The 14906-nt window shown below is 39.5% G+C and overlaps 1 protein-coding gene across 1 annotated transcript in view; it reads right to left on the bottom strand.

Annotated features, from left to right (window-relative positions):
- Positions 1 to 1042: 1042 nt before the first annotated feature.
- The window catches only part of LOC100888627, a 201883-nt gene continuing 188019 nt past the window's right edge, over positions 1043 to 14906 (bottom strand). Inside the window, exons 112-123 of the mRNA XM_030997330.1 lie at positions 14711 to 14833; positions 13927 to 14042; positions 12824 to 13058; positions 8084 to 8215; positions 7033 to 7161; positions 6257 to 6384; positions 5470 to 5713; positions 5100 to 5178; positions 3654 to 3796; positions 2432 to 2799; positions 1817 to 1936; positions 1043 to 1305 (exon numbers count right to left, since the gene is read on the bottom strand). Of these exons, the coding sequence (XP_030853190.1) occupies positions 1237 to 1305; positions 1817 to 1936; positions 2432 to 2799; positions 3654 to 3796; positions 5100 to 5178; positions 5470 to 5713; positions 6257 to 6384; positions 7033 to 7161; positions 8084 to 8215; positions 12824 to 13058; positions 13927 to 14042; positions 14711 to 14833 (1886 nt within the window). The 3' untranslated portion in view covers positions 1043 to 1236. The remainder of the gene's footprint in view (positions 1306 to 1816; positions 1937 to 2431; positions 2800 to 3653; positions 3797 to 5099; positions 5179 to 5469; positions 5714 to 6256; positions 6385 to 7032; positions 7162 to 8083; positions 8216 to 12823; positions 13059 to 13926; positions 14043 to 14710; positions 14834 to 14906) is intronic.

Here is a 14906-nt window from a genome sequence, read left to right as displayed (position 1 = left end):
CCTCAGGACGATCACTCTGCGAGTGCATGAGTGACCGGAATAAAAATTAAATAGTTGTTTTGAAACGCACGATTTCGACATGATTTCGACATATTTTCGACGCGACCGGTAGTGGCTTCGATGTCACATCACCTGAACAAACAAGGCGACCGATTGGATTCGATGTCACATCACCAGAAAAAACAAATTACTCGTCAAAGCTTCACACATTTCATCAATTTGTATAGTAAAGCTTCACCCAATGAAGAAAAACGAACGTTAGGACTTCACTACAACAACAAATAGGTCAGGGTCAGGCTTAGGCGTCGAGTCGACGTCGATATTTGGCGACCTCTGAGGAGGGTGGGTCCAGGCCACAGAGTGACCCTTGCATAAGTTTGAAGTTTTTACATCTCCAGTGGTTCTTGAGATATGATAACAATCTCAATGTATGGAATTTCATAAGTTGACCTCTATGACCCTTGACCTTTGACCTACGTGCTCCAAAATGTAATCAGATTGTTTTCCTATAGTGATACACACTATCACTAAGTTTGAAGTTTAAATCTCCAGTGGTTCTTGAGATATCATGATAACAATCTCAATGTATGGAATTTCATAAGTTGACCTCTGTGACCGTTGACCTTTGACATACGTGCTCCAAAATCTAATCAGATCGTCTTCCTATGGTGATACTTACTATCCTTAAGTTTGAAGTTTAAATCTCAAATGGTTCTTGAGATATCGCGCTAACAAACTCAATACAAGGAATTTCATAAGTTGACCTCTGTGACCTGTGACCTTTGACCTACGTACTCCAAAATCTAATCAGATCGTCTTCCTATGGTGATAAATACTATTCCCGAGTCTTAAGTTTAAATCTTAAATGGTTCTTGAGATATTGTGATAACGGTCAAACGGGACGGACGTACGGACGTACCAACGGACAACCCGAAAACATGATGCCTCCGGCACCACCTTCGGTGGCGGAGGCATAAAAATTGATACATTATTCATTTGACTTACATTTTAAATATTCTCTGTATACTTTCTTGACGTCCCCCATGATCCTCTTTTTCTTATGTTAGTTGAGAGCTAAGTTGATGAGATAACCACCTGTCAGTGACCTGGCTGGGTGGTGTAATCTCTTCTGACCCAGCAGTATTGACGGTCTTTAATAAGTACTTATGAGAATATCTAAAAGTAAACACATGAATCATTTGCATTAGAGTTTTATGTGTGGCTTTCTCGAAGACCCTATGGAACTTGAGCTCTTGGTATCTGGAACCTTCTGGTTGGACTGATAATGTCTCCTGATTCGCTAGCCTGTAGAGTGACAGAAAGCAGAGGTCAGAGGTCATTGCTTGGGTCAAAGGTCATTGTTTGAGTCAAATGGTATTTTACATTCCTCATTGAAAGAGAAAGCATATAAATTGTTTTATTCACAGAAATGTTGAAATGGGAAAGGATAATGTATATATATATATATATATGAAAGAAACAATTTTACTTGCAAATAGATATAATTGCATAATACTAATGTGTATGACATGAAATAGAAGAAGAATCATGAACCATCTAGTTTCTAAACAATTTGTACAAGTATGTAAATGAACTTTCAAAATATTGATTGCTGGACTGGACATAAATTATCTTCAATGGGCATGAACGGTACAATGTAGGTACTTATTTCTGTTTTGGGGAAGCCATTTGTAGTCTCAAACTTTAATTTCTTGGGAGGGATTTGCTGCCCAAATATAGTTAGGGAAATTAAGAAAAATAGATCTACATGAACACCCATTTTCCTCATAAACAGTACATGCTTGTGAGTACTTACAGTTGATAAGAATTCTGCTTCTCGACCGGACGCCACATAGGGCCGCACAAATTCAGACTGTTGGGGCGGCCTGTGACCAGACCTGCCAGCAATATCCGTAATCTGGGATCGCATCCGTTCCTGTTGTTTGCAAGAAGTATAACAATAAAAAGAATTTAATTTGATGAATTTGATTTTTGAATTTACACTTATCCATGTACATATACAAAACAAGAAATAAGCAAGTACAAGACAATGTTTAAAGTAACATGGATGCCACAAACAGAAAAAGATTAACTAAACACTTTGTACATACATTACAACATGATGGTTTCTTTTACAATCCTTATGAATTTACAATTTTACAGACATGAAGTGACATTTTTCAGACCTTGGCAGATATAAAATGGAAAGCAGTGAATTTGATCAAAGCCAAGTCCAGTTGCAACTTTTAAGCAAAAGAGCCTTGCACATTTTCAATATCAAAACAAATTAAACAATGTTATTCTACTGGTTATAGGATCAAGCTACATCTACCGGTATGTTAAATTGCAGCTATAAAGCAAAAAATCCTTAAAAATATTGAATTTCAAAATAAGCCAAGTTCTGCTGATTTCAATCAAAGTCTGAACTCACATTGAGGTAGGGGGATTGTGTGATGACTTCTGCCAATTGCTGCATGTGACGATCCTCCTCCGTGATATCGCTTGTCCTGTCGCTGGAGTCAGTCTCTGAATCAAAGAGATAGGATGGCAGCCTGTACTGCTCGGAGCCATCATTGTGGCGGAAGTCAGAGCGTCCGGTACGTTGAGCACGAGGAACATTGTACAGGACACGTTGACGATCATCGGCAATGTCGTAGGACTGGGGCTTGGAGTAGAGCAACATATTGCGCTGGCGGTGGCGGATGACGGCGCAGAAGCAAACGATGAATAGGAACACGACAACGATGAAACCCAGGATGCCAAAGACGATGCCGATGATTTGAGCATCAGAAAGGCCAGCTATCAAATTTAACAAAGAGTAGCAGAATGAACTCGAGCGACAACTACTAATGAAAGCAGGACAATGAGTATTGATTAACCTAGGGGTTAATTGTTAGGCATGACCTCCATTGGGCTTGTTTTGGAGTTCCAGCAGGACATTTTACAGACACAAATTCACCACATTCATTGGAATCCTATATAATATAATGAAGCATATTTCAGGGATTTAGATCCTGGTAAGAATTTCTGATTTAGTCATGATTCTGATTCAAAACATCTGATGGAGTCTTGGGACCATCAAAATTACCAAGGTGAATGCTAAGCTCAGACTGGAGTCTCTGGAACATGCATGGTATATCAAGTTAAGAGCCACTGATCTAAGATGTTGCTTTATAGCACCATGAGATAAATCCTACTGTGAATAAAATAATGTGACTGATAAGTCCAATGTAAATCAAAGTGTATGGGGTTTTGATTTCATATCATTCAAATATTGAAGTTAAAGGACAAAAATAAAGACAAAAAATGCATAAACGGTTCCTATCAAGATTGGTTGGTTGGTTGGTTGGTTGGTTGGTAAGTTGGTTTGTTTCACCTGACCAAAAACAAAGCATGTGTATGCTTGTAAGTAAATGTCCAGGGGGTTAACAGCTTTAAGTTCTCTTTGAGGGACTTGGTAATAAAGATTAATGCCTAACCAAAGGGCACTAACGCATCAACTGGGCTTTGAACTCAGGACCTCCCAGTTACAAGACCACTGCTCTACCATTGAGCCATCGTGTCTCCTTTGAATAAATCCAGTAGTGTGTCATTCTTAATTCCTCTAATCCCCCCCACAAGCTCAATGATTATGCGCTCCCCTCATAACTTACTTGTCTGGGATGATGTTGTGGTGTTGGTCATCTCAGTGATGTTTTCCGTTGCCATGGTACTCCCCTCCAGAGTAGTAGCTATAGTAGGAGGCAGAGTGCTAGGAGCAATCTCACAAGTATCTCCCTCATAACCACTAGGGCACCTTCATGAACAAAGCATTATACAAGGTTTTAGTCATGATTGTGTGACCTGTAGTATCACTTGTGCATGAAACACATATCTATAATTGTTGTTTAGATGCAAGTAGGCAGTAGCTGAATGTAGTATAGGATCATGAAGTGCCCTTATAGCTCTCAGCAAACAATATTCAATGAGTCTTTAATCAGTATATCACCTGCATCATCTGCTCAGAGCCAGAAAGGCATCCTAGCATTAACTCTACAGTTGAGCATGTATGTCAATGAACATGTATCAATTGGGAATCAGTGCCCTACTGACCCTTAGTTGATAATATGATTCTGATGAAGTTTTTTTCTGAACTATCTGGACATCAGAGAAGCTGCTAAACTATGTGTAGCTCATTAGTCTTTGGATCATAAGCACAAGGACAATAAGTCTGTATGGCTACTTGGTTTAAAGCAACACTGCACTACTTGTAGCTACTTGCGCCCTCTATATAACAAATAATGCCTAATCGGTGACCATCGGTACCCCGTGATCTATGTACTTGGTTTAAAGGTAATACAAAGTTTTGGGAAATTTTGAAAATTGGCTGGATAGTGATTCTTTACAATTTTGAAATATTTGGATTCCCCTGTGGATGTATTATGAGCACTAGAAAATTCAGCCCCTAAAACAATTTTCAAATAGCGCCTACGCGGCCATACAATGGTAGCTGCGACCATGAAAATCTCAGAATATGTAGTTGTGAAATATAATTTCCAAACGGGAATAGCTAATCGGTCGATTTTAGTCAAGAAACATTGTTTTATAGGTTGGTTGGTTGGTTCTTCGTTTAGATGGCGCTCTTCAATCTCAAAGATTATTTGCGCCAGTCAATTTCGTGTATAGCTTTGGCGTGGGCTTCGGAAATCAAGCCCACGAGCGACTTTCTTTGGTGAAATGAAATTAATAGTGATATGGTTTTATATTAAAAAAAAAAAAAAAAAAAAAAAAAAAAAAAAAAGCTGCAATATTAAAATTGCATAAAATGCACATAAAAGGCGAGATGGGAGTTAGTTGCATTATAGCTTTATTAATATCTTGACCTTGAGAGGGAGCTATACAACATAACGAGATTATGATTTACAATTTCATAACTTTAGACTCGATTTCAACCGCGACAATGATCACTGAACATTTGAACCAAATTCATGACCCCATACCAAAACTTTGTCTTATACCTTTAAGTCCACTGTGCACTTTAAAATCTGAATACAAGTAGGGCGAGATGGGTAAACACATGTAACTTTATATGAAAAGAATAAAAATGAGCTTATACTCACTGGCAGACTTTCAATCCATTCTGCAAAGAACATATTCCTCCATTGAAACAGAAAGTGATTGTGCACTCTTGGGTAATTTCTGAAAAAGTCAAACAATATCATCAAATTACAGTATTTCTTTGACAAGAATAACGGATGCACTTCCAGGTTTTCAAAACAATTGGCTTTGTCTGATTTTAACTTTAGGTTAAATACAGGTATGTATGAAAGCCAAACAATGCAATTGAATTCTAATGTTTCCTAACTGAGTAAAATTCAAATATTTCTGCCTGAAGTATTGAATTAAATACCAACTATTTACATGTACACTGTAAATGCAGTACTGGTAGTACAATACTCGGAAGAATTTAACAGTGAAATGTCTACTTACTGGTGAATTCCACAGAGTTAATATCTACATTGATATTCCCTTGAGAGGCAATGCCTGTAGTAAGAATGACACCAGTCTCAAGGGTGTTCACAACGAGAGCTGTGAGGGAGCTCTTTGAAGTATTGACCGACTGGGTGAAGGAAACATAGTATGTCGCCACCACACTGCCGTTGGTGAAACCAGACACCGTGCAAGACTGGAAGAAGTCTTGCAGGTTTGGCTCCAGTAGGAAGAGATATCGTATCTGAAATGGTTACATAAAAACACATTCTTTTATCTCTCTTTTTTTTCTATACCATGCACATGAACATCTATTTATCCACAAACCTCTATACGGCAAGCCAAAATTTAAGATACATGCCAGCAATGGGTGATTTAGTTCTTAAACAGCATTGGTAAACTAACAGTGAGGTATAAACATAAACAAATTGCCACAAATTGCCACAAATTATTTTTTACTATCGAATATCCAAAAAGAGCCATCATAAAAATGAGAGAAAAAAAGAGAGTACTTCTGACACTATCATGCAAGATTATTTACATGCATACAAAGAGCAATCTGAATATTAATCCACTACTGAATTTCCTCATTGCCACAGGCTTAATACAGGAGTCTCCTGGTTCAAGTAAGTAACAGGTTAAACATACTTTCCTGCAAGATTTATTTGTACAAAAACAATTGGAAAACAAAACCACAAAAATGTATATTAATGAGCTGACTAACTCGAAAGATACATTGCAGAAATCATCAAATGATACACTGTACATATTCTGTACATAAACTTACCGCATTGCTGACTAAGAAAGCTAGACTCGAGTAAGCCTGGCTAGAGGAGTCAGTGAGGTCTGAAGTGAAAATAGCTGGGAGACCGCTGATAAAATTGACAGTGAGCTGGCCACGGTATACTTCATATACTGTGTTGGGAATAAAAGAGGTTGATAGACTTAATATCTACCTTAGATAAGTAATTCTGCAAAGGTATATGGTCATTTGGTCCAATGTCATTTGGTGTGTTTGTTTTACCCGACTGCTAAGAAAGCATGGGTGTGCTTGTCAGTAAGCAACCAGGGGACCAACGGCGTTAAGTCCTCTCCGAGGGACTGAGTAATGAGGATTAATGCCTTACCAAAGGGCACTAGCACATCGACTTGGTTTCGAACAAGGGGATATCCAAGTTATGCAACCACTGCTACATGTATCTACCACTGAGCAATCACGCCTCCTTTGTCCCACCCAACTTCTATAAATCACCGAGATCATTAATCTCCATATCTTATTTTCCCTTTGCCAACCAGTCAGTTACTCTAATTTGGGCTGTTAACTTTTAGTCTAAACTTCTTTAAGGTGTGCTTCAGTTACCATGGAACTGAATTTTAGACAAAATATGCACTCAACAAATCGTAGCAGCTTATTGCTCATTACATCTTCTGATAGACTATTTGGAAATTTTACAGGGGTGGTAGTTTTGTGAGCAAAATTATAATGCACCTGTTTCACACAGACTGTATTTTGACTACCTGGGACTACAGATAAGATCAGCCTACAAACTACTAGAGACTTACATGTGCATACTCCATCGTTAGCAATGTAACCTCTATCTATCATGCAGTCACAAGAATAGCTTCCGGCAGTGTTAACACACCTCTCTCCTTCATTTGTGCATGACGTGTCATTCAGGCATTCATTGATGTCTGTGTAGAAGAAAGTAATGTTGATAAATACAATACATCTCAAACAGATGTGGATATGATCAGAAAAGCAGAAAAATATCATAAGGAAAATTGAAGCAGGAAAGTTTATTGGATTACCAAACATTGGGGAAGAAAGTAACTTCAAATTATTTTAAGACTAAATAGTCATATTGCAGTTTCTCAAGTGTGGGCATATAGAGGGCATGGGAGTGTTATGCCCATTATCTCAGTGTTATGTAGTGATCACCAAGTTGCCTACTTCTTGACGACTATATACCCACGCATGAACAACTTTTAAACATATGACACATCTTTATGCCTAAAAAATGTATAGATTATTAAAGAAGACCTTGACTGCCAAGTGATTACTGTAATACCCAAAGTCAGGTTTTTATTTATCTTATCTTTACTTTTCCTCAGAGTATGCCATCCATCATCTTTCATATGAATATAAACAAGTTTTGCCCAAAACTGAGTAATTCTTTCTTTGCAAATGAAGGTCTTAGCTACTTAAAAAGCTAAAACTTGAATTTCTCTTTTCAAGAATATTGATAAAATGTGAACACTGATATGAAGGAACAATGTTTTCACTGAAAATCTTTTCATCAAAATAAAATAAAAATTGATTAAAAATCTGTCTCTAGCAATTAAATTTGAGATACATGTTCTTAAACTTGGTGTCATTTTAAAAGTTAACATCTCATGTACATGCTCCACAATGTACTGCCATATAGTATACCAGGGCCCTGACTGATAGAGACTTGCCATTGATCTGTTTGGATCTCTAGTCCTCAATCAATTGCAAGTTTACAATCTCCCATATCTTAAGTAAACTATGGCACTGTTGCGATTGATTTGAATCAATCATAACTCGTGAGTAGTTTGCCCCTGGTGTATTAAAAATCAATTGTTCATCCAGTACCTGTACAGGTTGTGAATCCATCTCCCATGAATCCATCTTGACATTGACAAGTATAGTTTCCAGAGGTACCAAGGAAGATACAGTCTGAGTTTGTTGTGCAGTTGTCTGTCTCCTCCACACATGGATTAATCACTGTATTCAAGAAAAGAAGAAAGAAAAAAAGTCTTCAAATTTATCAGGTTTCATCAAATCTTTTAGAATCCATAACTTTCTGAAGTCACCAAATCTGTCAGAATCCATCATTTTCAGAAGTCACAAAATATCTGTGAAAATCCATCACTTAGAAAAGCCTTCAACTTTGTACAAATTCATCAATATTTCACTCTTGTAATTTATTAATGGATAATGGGGACAACAGACCATGTAGCATTGTACAATTTTTAAGATGAATCATATTTCCCCATAAATTTCATTCTTCTTATTCAACCAAGCCTCAATTTGCCTACACATACACACATACATACATACATACATACATACATACATACATGTGTACATGTGTACTTCTTTGATGCTGATGAAAATACATCTATAACATGTTGCATCTGCTCTGGTGTATGAGAAACAAGAGCACTGTCATCTGCAAAGAGGAGTTCCCTCACGAGAATCTGTGTAGACTTCGTCTTAGCTTTGAAGTGTGCGACATTGAATAGGTCGGCGTCTTGACGTGATTGTATGTAAACGCCTTCCTCAAAGTCCGCAAAGGCCTCCTCCAGCATCGCCGAGAGAAAGATGGAGAACAGCGTAGGGGCCAACACACATCCTTGTTTTACACCGTTACTTACAGGGAAGCTATGGGATGTTTCGCCTGCTTCCTTGACTTTAGCCATCATACCCGTATGTAAGGACTCTACCATTCCGGTGAACTTCTCGGGACATCCGTACTTTCGTAGTAGTTCCCAAAGACCTGTCCTACCAACAGTGTCAAAGGCTTTCGTGAAATCGACAAAAACCACATAGAGGGATCGGTTGTGCTCAATGCACTTCTCCTGTAGTTGTCTGAGGCAGAAGATCATATCTACTGTGCTGCGGTTGTTCCTAAATCCGCATTGCGTCTCCGGCAATATATCTGGTGCTATGTGGGCATTCAATCTGTTCAGAAGGATCCTGGCAAAAACTTTCCCTGCTATTGACAATAGCGATATTCCTCTGTAGTTTCCACATTGAGTTCTATCTCCTTTTTTGAAGATGGCGACAATATTAGCATCCTTCCATTCCTGAGGTACGGAGCCTTCTGCCCATGCTTGTTGTATCAGCATTAGTAAACTGTTGGTTAGTGTGGCTCCTCCGTGCTTCCATATCTCGCTTGGTATCCCATCCACTCCGGGTGCCTTGCCATCACCCAAGGAGGCAATTGCCAGGTTTAGCTCTTTTCGTGTTGGAATATCATCGAGTGCAGTAACTACAGGTCGCTGGTTGATCCTATCACGCGCTGCAGGCTCGATATCTCCTGGCTGGTTGAGTAGTGTCTCAAAATGCTGCGACCATCGTTCAAGCACCCTTTTGTTGTCTGAAAAGGTTGTGTTACCGTCCAGGGACTTGAGATGAACTGTACTCCTAGTCTGGGGGCCCCAGACTTCTTTCAGTCCAGTGTAGAAGGACTTCATGTCATTATTGTCTGCGGAGCGCTGCAGGTCCTCTGCCTTTTTCTCCCACCAGGTGGTTTTCATTTTCCGTGTGTACCTCTGCAAGTGTCTGCAGGCTTCCTTGTACGCGGTGGTGGTTGACCTGGTGCTTCTAGTCTGTAATACACGTTGGTGTGTTTCATTCCTTTTCTTCATGAGTATCAGAAGCTCGGAGTCTTCTGGGTCAAACCAGTCCTGGTGTTTTCGCTCTGGTTTACCGAGGGTGTTGCTCGCTGTGTCATATACTACTTTGCTGAGTGATGCCCAGGTCTGATCAACTGTCATTCCCTCTTGCACTCCCCAAGTCGCCAGAGCTTTCTCCATATCTTGCACTAGCTTTAGCCGTTGTGTGTTGACGTGTAGCCGGTCTGTGTTCAGCTTTGCAAGTTTAGTAGCTCCTTGCTTCCTACGCTTTGAACGTAAAGCAAATGCAATCTTTGATCTTAGTAGCTGGTGATCGGTCAAGCAGTTAGCTCCACGCATAGTTCTTGTGCTGTGAACATCCATTCTGTCTCGTTGTCTTGTTATGATGTAATCAATCAGGTGCCAATGCTTAGAGCGAGGGTGCATCCAGGTGGTTTTGTGTTCTTCCCTCTGCTTGAACACGGTGTTTGTCAGTAGGAGTTCGAACTCAGAGCACAGCGCTAGAAGTAGCTCACCATTGGTGTTGCATTTACCGATTCCGTGCCTGCCTAACACCGACTGCCATTTCTCATAGTCTCGTCCTACCCGGGCATTGAAGTCTCCCATCAATATCAGCTTGTCAGTCCGGGGGGTGTCCCGCAACGTTCGTCTAAGCTGATTGTAGAAGTTCTCCTTTGTTTCATCCGGACTCGTCATGGTTGGTGCGTATACACTGATGAGAGTAGCATTTCCCTTCTTCATCAGTGGTACTGTCATTGTCATAATTCTATCATTCACCGCTTTAGGCATTTCTGTGAGCTTCGCTCAGATCTCTTTTCTGATGGCGAATCCCACTCCAGCCTCTCGTCGTACCCCGTCCGGCTTGCCGCTCCAGAAGAATGTGTAGCCCATGTCATCGAGCCTACCTGACTCGGAGAAACGTGTTTCACTCAAAGCAGCAATGTCAATTTTGTACTTCTCCAGCTCCATGGCTACAAGGGCAGTCCTTCTCTCTGGCCTGCCAGTTCCTTCCCGATCGAGGAGTGTCCTGACATTCCACTGTCCAAACGTCATTGTAGTAATTCCGCTGGTGTCATCTTTTTGTTGTTGTTGTTTGCTTCCTAGCATACTTGGCACTGTCGACGGAAGTCCTGATCTAACAGCGCGGTCCTTGTTAACCCGGAAGACGACCGAACCGGTATGAAGTTTCATACTGTTGCGCATAATGAAGGCTGCTTGCAAAGGTGGATAAGTACCGGTAGCTCTTGCAAGTTACTACCGGCACTCTCTCGGGGAACTGGTGGCAGTTTCACACCGGCGAGGACAAACCAGGACGGGTGTGAACCACTAGACCCTGCAGTGACTGGTCGAAGGATGTCGGGAGTTCCGTATCGTCAATCGCGCCCTCAATGCTGTCACGGTGGCATGGTTTTCTGTTAGGGTTTGCTCCCTTAGCCTTAGTTAGATTCTAAAGAGAACCTGAACCACAGGGCAGTGGTTACAACTAAGCATGGCAAAAACCAATTAACAATTATTAAAAGAATGAGGCGATTACAATTACTCTTATGAGTAAAGACTGAAGTACTATTCCAACCAGGTACAGACCACCGAGAGGAGGAGGAGATCCTAGTGGATGGGACAGCCCTAAACCAGGTAGATGACTTCACTTATCTCGGCAGCACTATATCCAAAGACGGACGCATCGACTCTGAGCTGGTGAAAAGAATGTCAAAGGCCAGCAGTGCCTTTGGAAGACTGCGAACCAGGCTATGGAACAACCATCATGTCTCAACAAGAGTGAAGTGCAAAATCTACAGGGCTATCGTCCTATCCACTCTCTTATACGGTGCGGAAAGCTGGACTCTCTACAAAAGTCAAGTAAAGAAACTTCACGCGTTCATGATGAGACACCTTCGAGCAATCATGAGAATCAGTTGGAAGGACAAGGTGACCAACAAAGAGGTACTAGAGCGAGCAAACCTTCCTTCTATGGAGGACCTGCTCATCAGGAAGAACCTACGATGGACAGGCCATGTCATCAGGATGCCCTCTGAGAGGTTACCAAAGCAAGTACTATTCTCGCAACTACCCGCTGGCGAAAGAGGGATTGGTCGTCCACGGCTTCGCTACAAGGGCACGATCAAGAGGAACCTTAAGCGGAGGCAAATTGAAACCAAGACTTGGACAACTGCTGCAGGCCAGCGAGCTGTATGGAGAACAGCTGTAAAGTGAAAATGAAGGCGGTCATTGTCGCTTCGCGACAGACAGCTACTACTACTACATGTGCAGTATTTAAATGAATTAACTTAAGAAAAGAGAGTATGTGAAATACACCAACTAAGATTTGTATCTGTGTAAAAAAAATGATATAACTTCATTGAAATAATTTCCATTTCAAAGTTCAATGGTAATGTTCAAAAGTACTGTCAATTTATTGACCTAATAATGCTTATCTCTATAAATTGACCAAAAGTTACCATCATGATTTCCAAGGAGGAAAAAATAGAGTTTTCATATAATATCTGGGGGGTGTTTCACAAAGATCCTAAGTTGAACTTAACTCTAAGTTGGACTTAAAAATTATGGAGAGCCATTTGTAGCCTTAAAATAAAATATATTCAAAAGCGAAAATTCAAGTATTTTAGACTTTTTATAAATTCCACATCAAGAACATGAAATCTCCTAGATAATGGAAAATATGAATGAACAAAATCAACTTTTCATGCCTTTTAAAATAACTTTTACAAAATATTTTTAAAGATGCTAATGGCTTTCCATAAATGTTAAGTCCAACTTAGAGATAAGTTCAACTTGGGATCTTTGTGAAACACCCCCCTGGATGTATTGTTAAAGTTTCATAGATTAATTTACTACGGTAATGTTGCTCAACATCAAAATCCTGATTACTCCAAAAGTCTATTGTTTGCAAAAATGGCCTTTGCAGCCTGAAAAAAAATCCGGTACCAAATAACAAATTCTGTTATGGACTAACCTGGCTGTCCAACAAACACAGTACTCCTGATAATGACATTATCTGGCAGGATAATATCATCTCTCCCTTGAAGCCCTGCCAGGAAAGCCACTAGAATCTCATCTTTCGTGGTCGTAGATGTCGCAAGGAAGTCCAGGATGAACTCGACCTCAACTCCCAATGTCTGGAGACGAGAGGTAGAGACGGAGACAGCCGTGTAGTTGGTCAGACCGGCGCTTTGGAGGAGGGTGTCCACCTAGAGGACAAAGTATTTTCAGAGGAAATTAGTGACAGTCAGGATCATTACAGAAACAAACATTGTATTACAGGACAGGAAACATCTGTTGAGGGCAGGAAGAACATCTACTAGTACTCTGAGGTAAAGGATGTAAGTTAATACCCTTCTGGCTCTCATCAGGGACCCGTTTCACAAAGCCTTGTTTCAATGACAAATGACAAAAATCAGTGACAAATCTGTTGATAACCAATCAGAAGCAAGGATTTCAGTAGCTCATAACAAAAACTGTCATTTGTCACTGATGTAAAGTTTTGTGAAACGCCTCCCAGGAGATATACAATTTACATGAATGGAGAGTATTAACATTTGTCTTACAAGAAGGATAATCAAAACACAAAATCAGTGTGCTATTCACCTTGTGGATTCCAAATGACTATATCCAAGAAAATTGTAGACATTTCACTATATTTTTATCTTCCTTCCTTTTTTGAAACAAGACATTTTAGTCAGAAAAGTGAGATGAAAAAAAATTGACGAAAAAAATGGGGGGGGGGAGGGGAATTAGGGAGAAAAAAAAGATGGGGGGGGGAGAATTGAGAGAAAAAAATTATCAAAAAAACTTTTCGAGAAAATAAAATTAGAGAAAAACAAATTTCTCAAAAAAAAAACATTTTGAGGGAGAAAAAAAAATTCAAGGGAGAAAAGAAAATAGATCCTCGCAATCGATATCATGTGACGAGCTCTGAAACAATCACATCTCGATATCTGTCTAAGCTATCTAATATCTATATATAATATCACCCCCCCCCCTCCCCTGCCAGTCAATATCTGTATAATATTACATCTTTGTTAATGATCAGACTTAAAAACATATAATTATACTCACATCTATTTCAAGCTGGGGTATGTACAAAGCAAAATCATTGTAAACAAAGTACTGTCCGAGCACCTCCAATCCAGCAATATCAGTGAAGGTCGCAGAGAGAAGCATTGACATGGCAGCTGTGATCAAAATATACATAATATATAATAGGGAAAGTTCTCATCAAAAGGATTCCATTAGTTGTCTATGAGGTGAACCGATCGGTGGTTTGTTTTGACAGATGAATAGTTAGATGGATTGATGGATGGATAAACCAAAGATAGAAGATGGATGAAGAAAGGACTAAATTAATTGATGAAGCGGATAAATAGATTGGTGAGCAGATTGGTGAACAGATAGGTGGAACATGGATGGATGGATTGGGGGTAAAATGGAAGAAATGAATTACCACACTTAAACGAGCAGTAAAGTATGACATCGTTTTAAACACAATTTACTAAAAGGCAGTCAATGTACATTTGCATCATATTCCATCATAATTTGTAATAGGCTCTTGTATCTAGCACGAATGTTTAACAATTACAATCCTCTTTCACTATGTTGGTTATCACAATTGTCCTGTCTAAGAATCAGATACATGCATGAGTACAGTTCAAATGAATGCAGTACAGTACATGTATATAAAGCTCTCATAGATAGAAAATAAAACTTATTTGGTCATATGACCAAATTTAATCATTCCTATTTCAGGATGTGTTATATTCATGATTTGTGGGGGAATAGAAATACTAATAGGAAATAAATACTAATCAAAAACTTTTTGAATGATATCTATGCATATACTTACGCAAGCATTGAGAGTTGACGACATAGTAACCTGTCCTGCAGACGCACTGGTATGATCCAGGTAGGTTCTCACATCGGGTGTTCACCTGGCTATCACAAGGGTCATCAAGACATTCATTAACATCTATCAAAGAAATGAAAATAAGGAATGAATAAATACAGTAATGAATCACTGAGGAAGTATTATTCTTTGATTG

Source organism: Strongylocentrotus purpuratus, unplaced genomic scaffold (genome assembly GCF_000002235.5).
Source record: "Strongylocentrotus purpuratus isolate Spur 01 unplaced genomic scaffold, Spur_5.0 spur5_scaffold_4, whole genome shotgun sequence".
NCBI lineage: Eukaryota > Metazoa > Echinodermata > Echinoidea > Camarodonta > Strongylocentrotidae > Strongylocentrotus > Strongylocentrotus purpuratus.
This window is presented reverse-complemented; position numbering and strand designations above follow the sequence as displayed.